The sequence below is a fragment of the Aegilops tauschii genome, chromosome 1, assembly GCF_002575655.3.
Source record: "Aegilops tauschii subsp. strangulata cultivar AL8/78 chromosome 1, Aet v6.0, whole genome shotgun sequence".
Classification (NCBI taxonomy): Eukaryota; Viridiplantae; Streptophyta; class Magnoliopsida; order Poales; family Poaceae; genus Aegilops; species Aegilops tauschii.
Genome location: NC_053035.3, coordinates 394,307,996 through 394,325,960, shown reverse-complemented (window position 1 = coordinate 394,325,960; position 17,965 = coordinate 394,307,996). Strand labels below are relative to the sequence as shown.

The window sequence follows — 17,965 nt, the reverse complement described above, 5'->3', positions numbered from 1 at the left end:
TCCAAGTTGCGGCCGCGTGGAGCTGGTCCTTACAAGGTGCTAGCCAAGATAAATGACAATGCCTACTCGATTGATATTCCTATTGCTGAGTTTGGTGGCGTTAGCAACAGCTTCAACGTTGTTGATTTGTCACCGTATGATGGAGAAGACCTTGGAGCGTCGAGGTCGACGCCTTTTGAAGGGGGGGGGAGATGATGAGGACATCCCTACTATTCTTCCATCTCATGATGTTGACCAACCAATTGATGCAAAGAGGAAGTCCAATGATGAAATCAGAATTGGACCTATTACAAGAGCCCGTGCAAAGCTAATAGAACAACAGGTGAATTTGCTCTTAATAGATTCTGATTATTTCGTTAATAAGAATTGTTTACTGCCTAAGTCTTTGTGTGTTTGCATACTCAGGTTCATGGGAGAAGAAGGCATAGCACGAGGGAACGAGGAGTTGAAGCAGCTAGAGCAAGACGTGGTGATCATGCACATGGACGCGAGGGAGGAGAGGGAGGACGGCGACCAACATGAGGAGGACACCACGCAGGAGGCCACATATGGCGCACCACCAAGTGGTTGTGCGCCTTACACATACGGCCTGCGCGCCTAGTTGGCTGCACCCAACCATTGGGTCAGTTTGTATCTGTTTGAGTCGAACTGAGTCAGTTTGGGCTGAACCCAAGTTGGGTTCGGGTTTGGTTTGAGTGGTGGACGCCCCCACCTCTATAAGTACTCTTGGGGCGCCCACAATTAGGGTTAGACCACATTAAAATTAAACCCTAGTTTCGTTGAACTTGCTATCAAGCATTCATCTGAAATTGCATCTCCAATTCGTATCGATCTGGAGATTTGAACTACAAGTTGAGTGTAATCTGCTGTTCCATTGGGAATTAGTGAATTGAAATTATACCGTTTCGTGGTCGACGGCTACGTTGCGCAAGTGTGTGAAGTCGTGAATATCCGAAGGGTAGAGAGCTGTTGCATTGGCATCAGGGATCTAGTGAGGAGAGATCATCGGTGACACCCAGTTATCTATCATCATCATACCACCACGAGCTTACTGAGAAGATCGGGCCACCCCATATCATTACTAGTGTTTATAGCAACCCCTCGACATTTGATACTAGTTCAGTTGCTAAGAGTAGTAACTCGAAACGGGAGTTGCAGAATGAATAGAAATTAGTTAAGGGTGAAGTGACGATGTGTGTTGGAAAGTAGTTCCAAGATTGATATGATCATCATCTCACAGTCCCTATACTTTCGGGATTAGTATTGAACCTAAATAAATGTTATTTGGTGTTTGCGTTGAGCATGAATATGATTTGATCATGTTTATTGCAATACGGTTATTCATTTAAGTTTGAGAATAATTGTTGTTCTGTTTACATGAATAAAACCTTCTATGGTCATAGACCCAATGAAAATGGTTTGTTGGATCTCGATTGTAGTGATACACATATTCATAAATATTAAAGCCAAAAGATGCAAAGTTAATAATGATAGTGCAACTTATTTGTGGCACTGCCGTTTAGGTCATATTGGTGTAAAGCGCATGAAGAAACTCCATGCTGATGGGCTTTTCGAATCACTTGATTATGAATCACATGATGCTTGTGAACCATGCCTCATGGGCAAGATGACTAAAACTCCGTTCTTTGGAACAATGGAGCGAGCAACTGACTTATTGGAAATAATACATACTGATGTATGCAGTCCGATGAGTGTTGAGGCTCACGGCGGGTATCATTATTTTCTGACCTTCACAGATGATTTGAGCAGATATGGGTATATCTACTTAATGAAACATAAGTCTGAAACATTTGAACAGTTCAAAGAATTTCAGAGTGAAGTAGAAAAACATTGTAACAAGAAAATAAAGTTTCTACGATCTGATCGTGGAGGAGAATATTTGAGTTACGAGTTTGGTCTTCATTTGAAACAATGCGGAATAGTTTCGCAACTCATGCCACCGAGAACACCATAGCGTAATGGTGCGTCCGAACATCGTAACCACACTTTATTAGATATAATGTGATCTATGATGTCTCTTACTGATTTACCGCTATTGTTTTGGGGTTATGCATTAGAGACAACTGCATTCACATTAATAGGGCACCATCTAAATCCATTGAGATGGCACCATATGAACTGTGGTTTGGCAAGAAACCTAAGCTGTCGTTTCTTAAAGTTTGGGGCGGCGATGCTTATGTGAAAAAGTTTCAACCTGATAAGCTCGAACCCAAATCGGAGAAATGTGTCTTCATAGGATACCCAAAGGAAACTGTTGGATACAGCTTCTATCACAGATCCGAAGGCAAGATATTCGTTGCTAAAAATGGATACTTTCTAGAGAAGGAGTTTCTCTCGAAAGAAGTGAGTGGGAGGAAAGTAGAACTTGATGTGGTAATTGTACCTTCTCCCGAATTGGAAAGTAGTTCATCACAGAAATCAGTTCCAGTGATGCCTACATCAATTAGTGAGGAAGTTAATGATGATGATCATGAAACTTTAGATGAAGTTACTACCAAACCTCGTAGGTCAACCAGAGTACGTTCCACACCAGAGTGGTACGGTAATCTGGTTCCGGAAGTCATGTTACTAGACCATGACGAACCTACGAACTATGAGGAAGCGATGATGAGCCCAGATTCCGCAAAATGGTTTAAGGCCATGAAATCTGAGATAGGATCCATGTATTAAAACAAAGTATGGACTTTGGTGGAATTGCCCGATGATCGGCAAGCCATTGAGAATAAATGGATCTTCAAGAGGAAGACGGACGCTGATGGTAGTGTTACTATCTACAAAGCTCAACTTGTCGCGAAAGGTTTTCGACAAGTTCAAGGTGTTGACTACGATGAGATTTTCTCACTCGTAGCGATGCTTAAGTCTGTCCGAATCATGTTAGCAATTGCCGCATTTTATGAAATCTGGCAAATGAATAACAAAACTGCATTCCTTAATGGATTTATTAAAGAAGAGTTGTATATGATGCAATCAGAAGGTTTTGTCAATCCTAAAGGTGCTAACAAAATATGCAAGCTCCAGCGATCCATCTATGGACTGGTGCAAGCATCTCGGAGTTGGAATATACGCTTTGATAAGTTGATCAAAGCATATAGTTTTATGCAGACTTACGGTGAAGCCTGTATTTACAAGAGAGTGAGTGGGAGCACTACAGCCTTTCTGATAAGTATATGTGAATGACATATTGTTGATCAGAAATAATGTAGAATTTTCTGGAAAGCATAAAGGAGTGTTTCAAAGGAGTTTTTCAAAGAAAGACCTCGGTGAAGCTGCTTACATATTGAGCATCAAGATCTATAGAGATAGATCAAGACGCTTGATAATTTTTTTCAATGAGTACATACCTTGACAAGATTTTGAAGTAGTTCAAAATGGAACAGTCAAAGAAAGAGTTCTTGCCTGTGTTGCAAGGTGTGAAGTTGAGTATGACTCAAAGCCTGACCACAACAGAAGATAGAGAGAGAATGAAAGTCATTCCCTATGCCTCAGCCATAGGTTCTATAAAGTATGCCATGATGTGTACCAGACCTATTGTATACCCTGCCCTGAGTTTGGCAAGGGAGTACAATTTTGATCTAGGAGTAGATCACTGGACAGCGGTCAAAATTATCCTTAGAGGACTAAGGAAATATTTCTCGGTTATGGAGGTGATAAAAGAGTTCGTCATAAAGATTTACGTCGATGCAAGCTTTTACACCGATCCGGATGACTCTAAGTCACAATCCGGATACATATTGAAAGTGGGAGCAATTAGCCAGAGTAGCTCCATACAGAGCATTGTAGAAATAGAAAATTTGCAAAATACATACGGCTCTGAATGTGACAGACCCGTTGACTATACTTCTCTCACAAGCAAAACATGATCACACCTAAGTACTCTTCGGGTGTTAATCACATAGCCATGTGAACTAGATTATTGACTCTAGTAAACCCTTTGGGTGTTGGTCACATGGCGATGTGAACTATAGGTGTTAATCACACGGTGATGTGAACTATGAGTGTTAATCACATGGTGATGTGATATAGATTATTAACTCTAGTGCAAGTGGGAGACTGAAGGAAATATGCCCTAGAGGCAATAATAAAGTTGTTATTTATTTCCTTATTTCATGATAAATGTGTATTATTCATGCTAGAATTGTATTAACCGGAAACTTAATAAATGTGTGAATACATAGACAAACATAGTGTCACTAGTATGCCTCTACTTAGACTAGCTCGTTAATCAAAGATGGTTAAGTTTCCTAGCCATAGACATGTGTTGTCATTTGATTAACGGGATCACATCATTAGAGAATGATGTGATTGGCTTGACCCATCCGTTAGCTTAGCACGATGATCATTTAGTTTGTTGCTATTGCTTTCTTCATGACTCATACATGTTCCTATGACTATGAGATTATGCAACTCCCGAATACCGGAGGAACACTTAGTGTGCTATCAAACGTCACAACGTAACTGGGTGATTATAAAGATGATATGCATGTGTCTCCGATGGTGTTTGTTGGGTTGGCATAGATCGAGATTAGGATTTGTCACTCCGTGTTTCGGAGAGGTATCTCTGGGCCCTCTCGGTAATGCACATCACTATAAGCCTTGCAAGCAATGTGACTAATGAGTTAGTTGCGGGATGATGCATTATGGAACGAGTAAAGAGACTTGCCGGTAACGAGATTGAACTAGGTATTGAGATACCGACGATCGAATCTCGGGCAAGTAACATACCGATGACAAAGGGAACAACGTATGTTGTTATGCGGTTTGACCGATAAAGATCTTCGTAGAATATATAGGAACCAATATGAGCATCCAGGTTCCGCTATTGGTTATTGATCGGAAGTGAGTCTCGGTCATGTCTACATAGTTCTCGAACCCGTAGGGTCCGCATGCTTAACGTTCGGTGACGATCGGTATTATGAGTTTATGTGTTTTGATGTACCGAAGGTTGTTCGGAGTCCCGTATGAGATCACAGACATGACGAGGAGTTTCGAAATGGTCGAGACATAAAGATTGATATATTGGAAGGTTATATTCAGACACCGGAAAGGTTCCGGGGGTCACCGGATAAATACCGGAGTACCGAGGAGTTACCGGAACCCCCCGGGGGGGTCAATGGGCCTTCGTGGGCCTTAGTGGAAATAGAGGGCAGCAAGGAAGCTGTGGGGCGCGCCCCCCTAGGCCCAAACCGAATTGGTTTAGGGCTTGGGGGTCCGGCCCCCTCTTTCCTTCTCCCCTCCTACTCTTTCCTTCCCCTCCTAGTTGGACTAGGAAAGGGGGAACCTACTCCTAGTAGGAGTAGGATTCCCCCCTTGGGGCGCACCCTATGAGGCCGCCGGCCCCCTCCCCGTGCTCCTTTATATACCGATGACAAAGGGAACAACGTATGTTGTTATGCGGTTTGACCGATAAAGATCTTCGTAGAATATGTAGGAACCAATATGAGCATCCAGGTTCCGCTATTGGTTATTGATCGGAAATGAGTCTCGGTCATGTCTACATAGTTCTCGAACCCGTAGGGTCCGCATGCTTAACGTTCGGTGACGATCGGTATTATGAGTTTATGTGTTTTGATGTACCGAAGGTTGTTCGGAGTCCCGTATGAGATCACGGACATGACGAGGGGTCTCGAAATGGTCGAGACATAAAGATTGATATATTGGAAGGTTATATTCGGACACCGGAAAGGTTCCGGGGGTCACCGGATAAATACCGGAGTACCGGGGAGTTACCGGAACCCCCCGGGGGATCAATGGGCCTTCATGGGCCTTAGTGGAAATAAAGGGTAGCAAGGAAGCTGTGGGGCGCGCCCCCCTAGGCCCAAACCGAATTGGTTTAGGGCTTGGGGGTCCGGCCCCCTCTTTCCTTCTCCCCTCCTCCTCTTTCCTTCCCCTCCTAGTTGGACTAGGAAAGGGGGAACCTACTCCTAGTAGGAGTAGGATTCCCCCCTTGGGGCACACCCTGTGAGGCCGCCGGCCCCCTCCCCGTGCTCCTTTATATACCGATGACAAAGGGAACAACGTATGTTGTTATGCGGTTTGACCGATAAAGATCTTCGTAGAATATGTACGAACCAATATGAGCATCCAGGTTCCGCTATTGGTTATTGATCGGAAGTGAGTCTCGGTCATGTCTACATAGTTCTCGAACCTGTAGGGTCCGCATGCTTAACTTTTGGTGACGATCGGTATTATTAGTTTATGTGTTTTGATGTACTGAAGGTTGTTCGGAGTCCCGTATGAGATCACGGACATGACGAGGGGTCTCGAAATGGTCGAGACATAAAGATTGATATATTGGAAGGTTATATTCGGACACCGGAAAGGTTCCGGGGGTCACCGGATAAATACCGAAGTACCGGGGAGTTACCGGAACCCCCCGGGGGGTCAATGGGCCTTCATGGGCCTTAGTGGAAATAGAGGGCAGCAAGGAAGCTGTGGGGCGCGCCCCCCTAGGCCCAAACCGAATTGGTTTAGGGCTTGGGGGTCCGGCCCCCTCTTTCCTTCTCCCCTCCTCCTCTTTCCTTCCCCTCCTAGTTGGACTAGGAAAGGGGGAACCTACTCCTAGAAGGAGTAGGATTCCCCCCTTGGGGCGCACCCTATGAGGCCGCCGGCCCCCTCCCCGTGCTCCTTTATATACCGATGACAAAGGAAACAACGTATGTTGTTATGCGGTTTGACCGATAATGATCTTCGTAGAATATGTAGGAACCAATATGAGCATCCAGGTTCCGCTATTGGTTATTGACCGGAAGCGAGTCTCGGTCATGTCTACATAGTTCTTGAACCCGTAGGGTCCGCACGCTTAACGTTCGGTGACGATCGGTATTATGAGTTTATGTGTTTTGATGTACCTAAGGTTGTTCGGAGTCCCGTATGAGATCACGGACATGACGAGGAGTCTCGAAATGGTCGAGACATAAAGATTGATATATTGGAAGGTTATATTCGGACACCGGAAAGGTTCCGGGGGTCACCGGATAAATACCGGAGTACCGGGGAGTTACCGGAACCCCCGGGGGGTCAATGGGCCTTCATGGGCCTTAGTGGAAATAGAGGGCAGCAAGGGAGCTGTGGGGCCCGCCCCCCAGGCCCAAACCGAATTGGTTTAGGGCTTGGGGGTCCGCCCCCTCTTTCCTTCTCCCCTCCTCCTCTTTCCTTCCCCTCCTAGTTGGACTAGGAAAGGGGGAACCTACTCCTAGTAGGAGTAGGATTCCCCCCTTGGGGCGCACCCTATGAGGCCGCCGGCCCCCTTCCCTTGCTCCTTTATATATGGGAGAGGGGGCACCCCTAGGACACACAAGTTGACAGTTGTCTTAGCCGTGTACAGTGCCCCCCTCCATAGATTTCCACCTCGGTCATATCGTTGTAGTGCTTAGGCGAAGCCCTGCATCGATAACTTCATCATCACCGTCATCACGCCGTCGTGCTGACGAAGCTCTCCCCCGACACTCAGCTGGACCTAGAGTTTGTGGGACGTCACCGAACTGAACGTGTGCAGATCGCGGAGGTGCCGTACTTTCGGTACTAGGATCGGTCGGATCGTGAAGACGTACGACTACATCAACCGCGTTGTCATAACGCTTCCGCTTTCGGTCTACGAGGGTACGTGGACAACACTCTCCCCTCTCGTTGCTATGCATCACTTAGATAGATCTTGTGTGTGCGTAGGATTTTTTTTGAAATTACTGCGTTCCCCAACAACATGTTCCATTAAGAAGTAACTACAATCGTTCCTTTTTTTAGAGAGAAAAAGTAACTACAATCAATCAAGAATTCTATTTAAAAAATGTCATGGTTAGTTTTGCAATGGATTTGTATGTTGCTTCCGTATGTCACTTTGTACAGGTCACACGATTTACTTTCGTTTCCATATGTGAATGAATGCAACGTACACCAAAAATATTTTGAAAAAAAAGTATGATAACTCCAGAGAAAAATTATGGCTTCGCCCGGGTTTGAACTGGAGACCTTCAGTGTGTTAGACTGACGTGATAGCCAGCTACACCACGAAACCGCTTCTCTCCAAGTTGACAGTTGTCTTAGCCGTGTACGGTGCCCCCCTCCATAGATTTCCACCTCGGTCATATTGTTGTAGTGCTTAGGCGAAGCCCTGCATCGGTAACTTCATCATCACCGTCATCACGCCGTCGTGCTGACGAAGCTCTCCCCCGACACTCAGCTGGACCTAGAGTTTGTGGGACGTCACCGAACTGAACGTGTGCAGATCGCGGAGGTGCCGTACTTTCGGTACTAGGATCGGTCGGATTGTGAAGACGTACGACTACATCAACCGCGTTGTCATAACGCTTCCGCTTTCGGTCTACGAGGGTACGTGGACAACACTCTCCCCTCTCGTTGCTATGCATCACTTAGATAGATCTTGTGTGTGCGTAGGATTTTTTTTGAAATTACTGCATTCCCCAACAACATGTTCCATTAAGAAGTAACTACAATCGTTCCTTTTTTTAGAGAGAAAAAGTAACTACAATCAATCAAGAATTCTATTTAAAAAATGTCATGGTTAGTTTTGCAATGGATTTGTATGTTGCTTCCGTATGTCACTTTGTACAGGTCACACGATTTACTTTCGTTTCCATATGTGAATGAATGCAACGTACACCAAAAATATTTTGAAAAAAAAGTATGATAACTCCAGAGAAAAATTATGGCTTCGCCCGGGTTTGAACTGGAGACCTTCAGTGTGTTAGACTGACGTGATAGCCAGCTACACCACGAAACCGCTTCTCTCCAAGTTGACAGTTGTCTTAGCCGTGTACGGTGCCCCCCTCCATAGATTTCCACCTCGGTCATATTGTTGTAGTGCTTAGGCGAAGCCCTGCATCGGTAACTTCATCATCACCGTCATCACGCCGTCGTGCTGACGAAGCTCTCCCCCGACACTCAGCTGGACCTAGAGTTTGTGGGACGTCACCGAACTGAACGTGTGCAGATCGCGGAGGTGCCGTACTTTCGGTACTAGGATCGGTCGGATTGTGAAGACGTACGACTACATCAACCGCGTTGTCATAACGCTTCCGCTTTCGGTCTACGAGGGTACGTGGACAACACTCTCCCCTCTCGTTGCTATGCATCACTTAGATAGATCTTGTGTGTGCGTAGGATTTTTTTTGAAATTACTGCATTCCCCAACAACATGTTCCATTAAGAAGTAACTACAATCGTTCCTTTTTTTAGAGAGAAAAAGTAACTACAATCAATCAAGAATTCTATTTAAAAAATGTCATGGTTAGTTTTGCAATGGATTTGTATGTTGCTTCCGTATGTCACTTTGTACAGGTCACACGATTTACTTTCGTTTCCATATGTGAATGAATGCAACGTACACCAAAAATATTTTGAAAAAAAAGTATGATAACTCCAGAGAAAAATTATGGCTTCGCCCGGGTTTGAACTGGAGACCTTCAGTGTGTTAGACTGACGTGATAGCCAGCTACACCACGAAACCGCTTCTCTCCAAGTTGACAGTTGTCTTAGCCGTGTACGGTGCCCCCCTCCATAGATTTCCACCTCGGTCATATTGTTGTAGTGCTTAGGCGAAGCCCTGCATCGGTAACTTCATCATCACCGTCATCACGCCGTCGTGCTGACGAAGCTCTCCCCCGACACTCAGCTGGACCTAGAGTTTGTGGGACGTCACCGAACTGAACGTGTGCAGATCGTGGAGGTGCCGTACTTTCGGTACTAGGATCGGTCGGATTGTGAAGACGTACGACTACATCAACCGCGTTGTCATAACGCTTCCGCTTTCGGTCTACGAGGGTACGTGGACAACACTCTCCCCTCTCGTTGCTATGCATCACTTAGATAGATCTTGTGTGTGCGTAGGATTTTTTTTGAAATTACTGCATTCCCCAACAACATGTTCCATTAAGAAGTAACTACAATCGTTCCTTTTTTTAGAGAGAAAAAGTAACTACAATCAATCAAGAATTCTATTTAAAAAATGTCATGGTTAGTTTTGCAATGGATTTGTATGTTGCTTCCGTATGTCACTTTGTACAGGTCACACGATTTACTTTCGTTTCCATATGTGAATGAATGCAACGTACACCAAAAATATTTTGAAAAAAAAGTATGATAACTCCAGAGAAAAATTATGGCTTCGCCCGGGTTTGAACTGGAGACCTTCAGTGTGTTAGACTGACGTGATAGCCAGCTACACCACGAAACCGCTTCTCTCCATTGGAAACAAAACTTGCTACATACTATATCGCTTTTGTCACTGAACCATGCTGTTACCATCATCCTCTTATTAAAAGCGGCTGGACTGCCAAAACAACTACTCTATGGGCAAACCGTACATCCTCTGGCGAACTTGCATCAATGAAGAGATGAGGCATAAGCACACAGAGCATATTTCTGAATGTGTTATACGAGTTTGTGTATAAAAGCTAACTCTAGCAGAATAGTTATATACCTCCTACCCCCATAATCATCATTTCAAAAAATAATACCGTAATCTGGAGGATATATTAGTAAAAGAAACACTCTAGAAGAGCCAAACCTGCCTTCTTCGCCACATTATTTAGTGGCCCCTTTATATTTGATCTCTCAGTCTTCATATTTGGAGCACTTGGGTGATAATTTTGGAGTTGCTCCATACTTTTATGGGCATGGCGGGAGGGAAATTTTCCTTAACCAACTCATGCGAAATCGAACTCCACGGCCAAAAATTTGGGCATCGTTTCCGGGAATCGGCCTCCACCGTTGCTCACCTCGACCTTTTTCGACAATCGACCATTGTCGTCTTCATGTAGCCTCTGCCGCCAACTTCTTCCTTCCCTCCCCTCCTGAGCAAATTCGCCCATTCTGTCCCATCACCTTGTCGCCCACCATGCCTGCTTCCAGACCTTCTTTTTTTGCCTCTTCCCAGAGAGGCACGAGAACCAGGTGAGCGGGGGACCTGCCTGTAGGAACGGAGAGGATGTCGTGGCACACGGGTGGCTGACATTGGACAGAGGCGCGCACGCGCCCGTTGTGAGGAACCCCCTACTCCTCTCATAAGGCACTCAACTCCAGCACTGCCTCCTTTTTATCAGCCCCAATATATTTATAACTCGCGAGACCCACAAGTAAGTGCGGGGGAAGTATCCAGTGCTACAGGAGCACCTAAGTTTAGGTGCTTCAGGAGCTTTTTAGCCGTTGGATCAGAGGTCTAAAGGCCACAGTGTGACATGACGCATATTTGCCAAAAAAAACTCTCAGAAGTCCAGTTATTAGGTCCAGCTCCAGCACATCCGTAGATGAGATCTGAAATCAACGGTTGGGGAACTCCCGGAGCACCTAAACTTAGGTGCTCCCGTAGCACTAGAAATTTTCCCAGTAAGTGCGTCAACATTATTTTATCTTGTTTTTCTATCACCCCCTACTCCTCTTGGCAATACCTTCTCTTGCCATGACGGCCAAGCCACAACCGCCCTCGTGGATGACGAGTTGGGGACCACGACATGCGAGGCAGGCCGCGACGGTGGGTGGATAGATCGGTGGGGGATCAGAAAGCGTCTACGAAATTAGCTGGGACGATGGGAGGGAGGGAGCATCGGCTGGGAAGGAGGGAGGTGGCCAGCGAAATGGCATGGCCAGGTGCAAGCCCCGCGGTCGCCACCGTCAAAGGAAGACAGGGGCCTCCCTGAAGCAGGCATTGCCACAGATAGGTATTTGGAAAACACTTGTGTTCGGCATGCCGGTTGAAACTTCAGCCGGTTGCACGCGGCACGTAGGATACTAGGGAGATCGAACGCGCTCCCTGCTCCTCACACGTCACACGAGACATGTCCTTTGGGACCCGCGCACCGCCCCACCTTTTCCCCTTTCCTTATCCATCCACACACTCATCTATTTCCCCTTCCTCTGTTCCTTTTCCTCACTGAATTCACCTCCTTCTCCGCCATGGATGCCCACCTCCCTTTCCCTTCTGCCATGTGGTGGCCATGGCTGGTGCCCACCTCCCCTTCTACGCCTGCGGTTCTGCACTCCCCCTTCCCTCTCCTCCCTGCTTTGCGCCCTACGGTGCCCCGACCCGGCATGGCCGTCCCACACACACACACACACCCCTTCTGCCAGGCAGTGGCCATGACCGCCGCCCACCTCCACTTCTTCCCGGGTGACGGCTGCCCTGCAAGATCTGCTGGAACCCGCATCCGCTTGTGCTACAACTGGGTCACGAAATTGATGCGACAGGCCACAGCATCGCCTGCGGCCACCGACGGCGTTGTGGTGTGTGGCGAGGTTTTTGCTGCTACCGGTCGTAGAAAAGCTGCAACCGGTTGTCCAGAAGCTACAACCGGCATCGCAGAAGCTACGACGACGGTGGATCACGGGATGACAACAATTGTTCCGAGGAACCAGCCCAATTTCTTTTGCTACCATCGGTTTTTGTTTTTTTGCTCGAACTAGCATCCATTTTGGCTACCACCATCAATTTTTTTTGCTGGAATCAGAGGATTTTTTTTTTGCTACCCCAATCTTTGGATTTGGCTCGAACCAGCCATTTTGTTTGCTACCACCGGCTTTGTGTTTTGCTGAAACTAGTATCCATTTTTGCTACACCCATGTGGGATTTGTGCTAGAACCAGCGTATTTTTGCTACCACTATATTTTTGTTTTGCTGGAACCGGTCCAATTTTTTGCTACCACCGGCTTTGGCCATGAGCAACGACGTGTCGCCATTAATGCTGCAACGGGTCGGCAGCACCTGCACAACTGTTTTTTGTTGCGATTTGACGACAACGAGCATCAGTGGCGAGTAAACCGGCGAGGGGAAGCGGCGAGCGTCGAGCTCGACAGGAGCGCACACAGCGGGAGGGGGGCGTTTTTTCCTGAATGGACCCTAATGAATGCATCGGGTGGCTGGGGCGCGACAGGGCGAAACTTTTGAGCCATCGCGCCAGCGCCTATCATCGCCCTAGGTACTACTAACATCAAGTACACGCATCCAAAGCAATTAATACCAGTTATACACTGAACGAGCTAACATTCAGAATAACCATGTCGCGGGCAGATTCTTGGGGAAGGATCCATTCAACGAACAGCCAATTTCTTTGTTATGAGGTTCACGGCGACGACTACGATTAAGTGGCATCACACGAAAATACTTCTTGACATTGACCAACTCCATGCCACAATACAATCGAGAGTTCATAATAGGCAGCACCCCAAGTGTCTCGGAGAGACAAGACCAACATCACCATTCGACCGACGCTGAATGGAAAATAAACAGGGGAGAAGTGCAAGTGCTGGCATCAGGTGCCCCATTTGGTGAAAGCAAGAGAATTGCAGCGCTTGTGGACTCCCCCATATGATCCTCCTTTTTCAGAGCATTTCCTGAGATTTGCGAACAAGGCTCCTCACCTTTTTCTTGAACTCGGCCCTCTTTTCTCTCCAGTCCTTCTGCACGGCAAGATTCAATGCATAACTTCAGAAACCAAAGCAAGTTCACCAGATGCACAAACTAAATAATGTTCCAAAAAATTCTAGAAAATCTCAGAGATGAAACCAATCACACCAAATGTTGGCTAATACTACCAGTAGAAAACAGTATGCTACCTGCGACAACAACATGCTTTATTCCGCAACTTAGCAATAAAAAGAAAAGAAGAAGAAACTGAAGATACTTATTCACAGGCAATGTGCGGATAAAGGAATTTTGGATGATAACTAGCAATAATGTATATCTTCAACAGTTAGCAAAACTGAAACAAGCTACTGCAGATCAGATAAATGGTAATTTTCAACATTGCAACGAAGGTACATGAGAATGGAATAATGTTTAAACCATTTGACACGTCCAGCACACAGAGAAAGAGGATAGCCTATAATAAATGACGAGGACACTTACAGCCGCTTCAATATTTGCTGGAGACTCATCGTTTGGACTAGAGAGCATCGAAATAATGCTCAAAACTATACTCTCAACCTGCACGTTATGAACACAAACAAAATTAGGAAAAGACTACATGCAAGTTGGTGTTCAAATCACTTCAAGAATAATTTGACGAAATATACAATCTGTTTGGCTGTACAATAAGGTGATTTCAGGATTATTTTGCAAGAGACATGTTAAAATAATAAAACAATAGTCTTTTAACCTGGTTGAACTCAGAAGTTTTTAAATAAGTATCTGATGTTGAGACAACTTATCAGCAAAATTCTGTTTCAAAAGGGGCAAAGAGCTGGTCGGCCACTAGGTTTAAACACTTTGGATGATCAGAACCCTACAGCTGGAAACAGGTCCCACCACTAAACAAAAAGCAGCCTGGAACCGCTTTTTTTTTAAATAATGCAGATGATAGCCTTGGATATATTTTGATTAAAAAGCAGCAGTTCTTCTAAATTTCTGGTCTATACAGGTTTTGTACCAGGGTGAAAGGTTAATAGATTTAAGACTTCATATAATTATTATATTTAAAAATACTCATGGGCGACTAGAAGAAACCCTACTGTGTGCACAGGTGTCCACCGTTCACTTGCAAGCTCGTAACCATTGGGATCATCACCAGGTGGATGAAGAATAGAAATGCACACACGCCCATCAGGATAGACTGCGAATTCGACAGCATAAACATTGTCAGAGAACTAGCAAAGAGCTCATGGGCATGATGACATAGAATCAGAGAGAGCTAGAAAGAGCTCACCGTTTGGATGCCACATCTCAGAAGTAAACCTTACTGATGGAGGACTGTTGGGATAATCCTGAGGAAAGGTCATTACTGCATTGAAGTAGCCTCCATCACTGTATACAAAAACACCCTTTTAATTTCAAATACATGAAAACAGAGAAATGTATAAGCTTAAACGTCTATTTCATTGGTAGATATCATTAATGCAAACTCTTCAGACCACTATAGCAAGACTCCTAAGTACTCCCTCTGTCGCAAAATGTAAGTACTCCCTCCGTTTTCAAAAAACGTCTTACATTTTGAGACAGAGGGAGTATGTTTTATCATCCTTAGGTCCTTGCTGAGTTTCATTCGAGGAAAGGTCAGCATTGTTGACACATCTGAAAAGTCAGGACTAGATTTGAGGATGAAATTCATATCCTTATTCCAAACAAGCAAGTACAAAATTGTTAGGAATTACAATATTCTTTGCATATGTCTAGTCCTTTTCAAAACTACATTTTATCAAAACACAAGATCACAGAGAACTTATGGTTCCAGAATTTAATGCCTTGTAAAGGGAGGTTCTGAACTTTATAGTTTATATCATATGTCAGTTGCTGCAGTCCTAGTTAAATATTTCATGTCCAAATGATCTAGCAAAGCCATATAAGAATTACACGGAATTGTTTTTCATCAAAGTTCATACCTCCAAATTAATCCGTTTGAAGCGAATAAGTGTTACTCGAGAGGGACACATATTTACAAGCTTCCCCACCCAGAGACTTTGTTGCCCTCCTATGTTTAGTGAGCTTCGCCAACTGACATAACCTATTTGTTCGTAGACAAAGATGGACAATGCCCATGCCGACTTACAACTCGTCAGTAACACTGTCATAGCTTATGGGAACCCATCAGTTGATTCAATTGTAGCACCACGAAGACATAATGCCGGGACGGCAACCACTATGCAATCCCACAGAGTGACACCTAGATACATGTGCAATACAATTCGGCATGCTGCAGTACCTAAACATATCGTCCACTATGACAAAATTCATCGGTAAGCGCTGCGGATCGGCATCGAAACATGCAATTCCCACACTTCACCCCGTGCAAACCAATCGGAGCTCAACACGACTACTAACACACACTCACGAATCAAGACGATGCATACATATCTCTGCAGTAATCAGAATTACAGCGTAAAAGATCGGGGCTCACTATAATGTTTCGGGCGGGCCGATGATGGTGACCTGCCACTCAAACACGTTGCCGTCGTCCACCAGCCCCGCCGAGAACCCGTCCACGGGGTTCTTCGCTAGATCTGCAACAAAGTACGAACGCCGGGGCAGGGATCAGCGCGCGATCGCGACGAATCGGGGGGCGAGAAGGGGGAGAGAGAGGGGGGGCGGATCCGTACCTCGGAGCTGCTTCTGGAGCAGGAGGCTCGCCTGGCTCGGGGGGGCCGCCATGGGAGGGGAGGCAGAGCTCGATCGGATCGGATCGGCGCTAGGGTTTTTGGCGATTGGGCCTGGCTCGCCGCCCTCGGCCTTTATTCGTGGACGCGTGCGTGCGCGTTTGGAGGTGGAGGGTGGGAATCCGGGAAGGGGAGGAGGGAAGGCAGGGGTAAAGGCCGGATGATGATATATGCGAAGCGAAAAGCTTCGGCCGCGCGGACGCGGTAGTGATCGACAACGACCCGGCTAATTTTAGATACGCTTCGTTATTATTTCGAACTCCTTTTTTAAAACAGCTTTCGAACTCCCTTTTTATAGGCCATAATACTCGAGTTATAATGACAATCTTCTTCGGCCGGAAAGGAAAGAACATAGGGCATGTACCATCGAGTAAATTTAGCGAGAAACCTATGTGCAAACACAACACCTCAAGCTACGGTATGAAAAAAAACTCTAGTTGTCTCGTCCATGAAAACACCCACTGATGCGGCACGGCGGCATACGGATGGCCCCACAAGGCGGCAGGGAGGCACACACCGATGTTGGTCAGCCACCCACGGCATGTACAATGATGGTATCTTATGAGTGTCACGTAGGATAAATGATGAGATGGAGGAGAGGGAACTCATAAGAAAAAGTTTGTCTTCTGTTTTTTTATTTAGAAAAGGAGGAATACCCTCGGCCTCTGCATCTGATCGATGCATACGGTCAATTTATTAATTATTAGCACAAAACCTTACAAAGTCGTACAACAGTAAGACCAAAGCCACCATCTTCGCAACCTCTGTCGCTACTCCTATCTAACTGATGAAGGGGCGCTGACGGTTTGGGCCTAATACCAAACAGACATCGCAGCCAAACCTAACATCTAAGACCTGAGGTCCCAACCTGGACGCCTGCCGGGTATGGGCACCCACCAGTCCGGCGTGCTCCTCAACCAGGCCGCCTGCCGAGTATGAGGCCGCCACAACCACCTACCACATATCCATCTTCAGAGCTGTACTGTTGCAACGGCCTTGCCCGGTCTCGCTGCCGCCGACGCCACCACGACGCCAGACAGCGTCGACCTCCTGCGCGTGTCCGTCACCACATATCTGACGCCAAGCCTCCGCTGCTCCATGCCGCCAAGAGCCGCCGCCAAGAATATGTATAAAGAAACACCGCTCCACCGAAAGGGAGGCAGCACACCCCCACCCCTCACCTACAGACCCTTCCATCCTATCCCAATGTCCTTGGCGTCGCCTCCAGGAAGGTAACGGTGCACAGGGCGCCGCCGACGCCCGATCCGCAACGGATCTTGGGCTTTCACCCGAACATGGTTCGGAGAGGAGAGATGGTGCCCACAGCAGCGCCCCCAAGGAGGAAAACGGCGCCAAAAATCGGCGTCGCCGCTGCCGGCCAGCCAAGGCGGCCAAGGTTTCCCCCGGACACCGATCTGCTCCACCAGAACACACCGGAGGTGGATCCGAAAGATCCAAACCGAACCGGGGACTGGGAAGGGATGCATGGAAGGGAAGGGGGCAATACCTCCAGATCTGGCAGGCCTGCGGGTCGCCGTCCACGCCGCACGCCCCGCCAGCAGGGGCCGCCGCCGCTGGATCTGATGGCCTCCGCGAAGACTGGCCCGCCCCATGCCGTCGCGAGGCCCCGCCCCAACCCAGCCTGCCCTGCGGCGAGACGAGCAGCACGGGCCGCCTGACGCTGGACCGCCGCGATCTCTGCCCAAGTCGAAGAAATCGCCCCGCCGCCACCTTCCCAGGGCACGCCCGGTTTCGCCGGCGCCCCCTCCAGTGGCGGCGCAGCGGGGGAGGAGGGCGGGATCCCCCCGGCGGCGCGGCTAGGGTTTCCCCCCGTGTCGCCAGAGGAGGG

General features: G+C 46.9%; 1 protein-coding gene and 4 non-coding genes across 5 annotated transcripts; all 5 read right to left on the bottom strand.

Moving 5' to 3' along the window:
- Positions 1 to 7,958: 7,958 nt before the first annotated feature.
- On the bottom strand, positions 7,959 to 8,032 carry TRNAV-AAC (transfer RNA valine (anticodon AAC)). The gene has a single exon. It is a non-coding gene; the product is annotated as a tRNA-Val (tRNA).
- A 652-nt stretch (positions 8,033 to 8,684) lies between these two features.
- Positions 8,685 to 8,758, bottom strand: TRNAV-AAC (transfer RNA valine (anticodon AAC)). The gene has a single exon. It is a non-coding gene; the product is annotated as a tRNA-Val (tRNA).
- Positions 8,759 to 9,410: 652 nt separating this feature from the next.
- Positions 9,411 to 9,484, bottom strand: TRNAV-AAC (transfer RNA valine (anticodon AAC)). The gene has a single exon. It is a non-coding gene; the product is annotated as a tRNA-Val (tRNA).
- A 652-nt stretch (positions 9,485 to 10,136) lies between these two features.
- On the bottom strand, positions 10,137 to 10,210 carry TRNAV-AAC (transfer RNA valine (anticodon AAC)). Its single transcript has one exon. It is a non-coding gene; the product is annotated as a tRNA-Val (tRNA).
- A 2,848-nt stretch (positions 10,211 to 13,058) lies between these two features.
- Positions 13,059 to 16,326, bottom strand: LOC109768753 (ubiquitin-conjugating enzyme E2 7). The gene is made up of 6 exons (XM_020327485.4): positions 16,060 to 16,326; positions 15,861 to 15,963; positions 14,673 to 14,770; positions 14,479 to 14,579; positions 13,877 to 13,954; positions 13,059 to 13,428 (listed from the first exon to the last, which is right to left on the bottom strand). Exons 1-6 carry the CDS (start codon positions 16,109 to 16,111, stop codon positions 13,351 to 13,353), a joined length of 510 nt encoding a protein of 169 aa, XP_020183074.1. The 5' UTR covers positions 16,112 to 16,326; the 3' UTR covers positions 13,059 to 13,350.
- Positions 16,327 to 17,965: the final 1,639 nt, after the last annotated feature.

Excerpts from the sequence above, each read along its gene's own strand:
- LOC109768753 (XM_020327485.4), bottom strand. The coding sequence starts at position 16,111 with ATGGCGGCCCCCCCGAGCCAGGCGAGCCTCCTGCTCCAGAAGCAGCTC. Across the intron at positions 15,964-16,059 it reads GCTCCAGAAGCAGCTCCGAG|ATCTAGCGAAGAACCCCGTG; the intron begins GTACGGATCCGC and ends ACTTTGTTGCAG. Across the intron at positions 13,955-14,478 it reads GGTGGACACCTGTGCACACA|GTTGAGAGTATAGTTTTGAG; the intron begins GTAGGGTTTCTT and ends CATAACGTGCAG.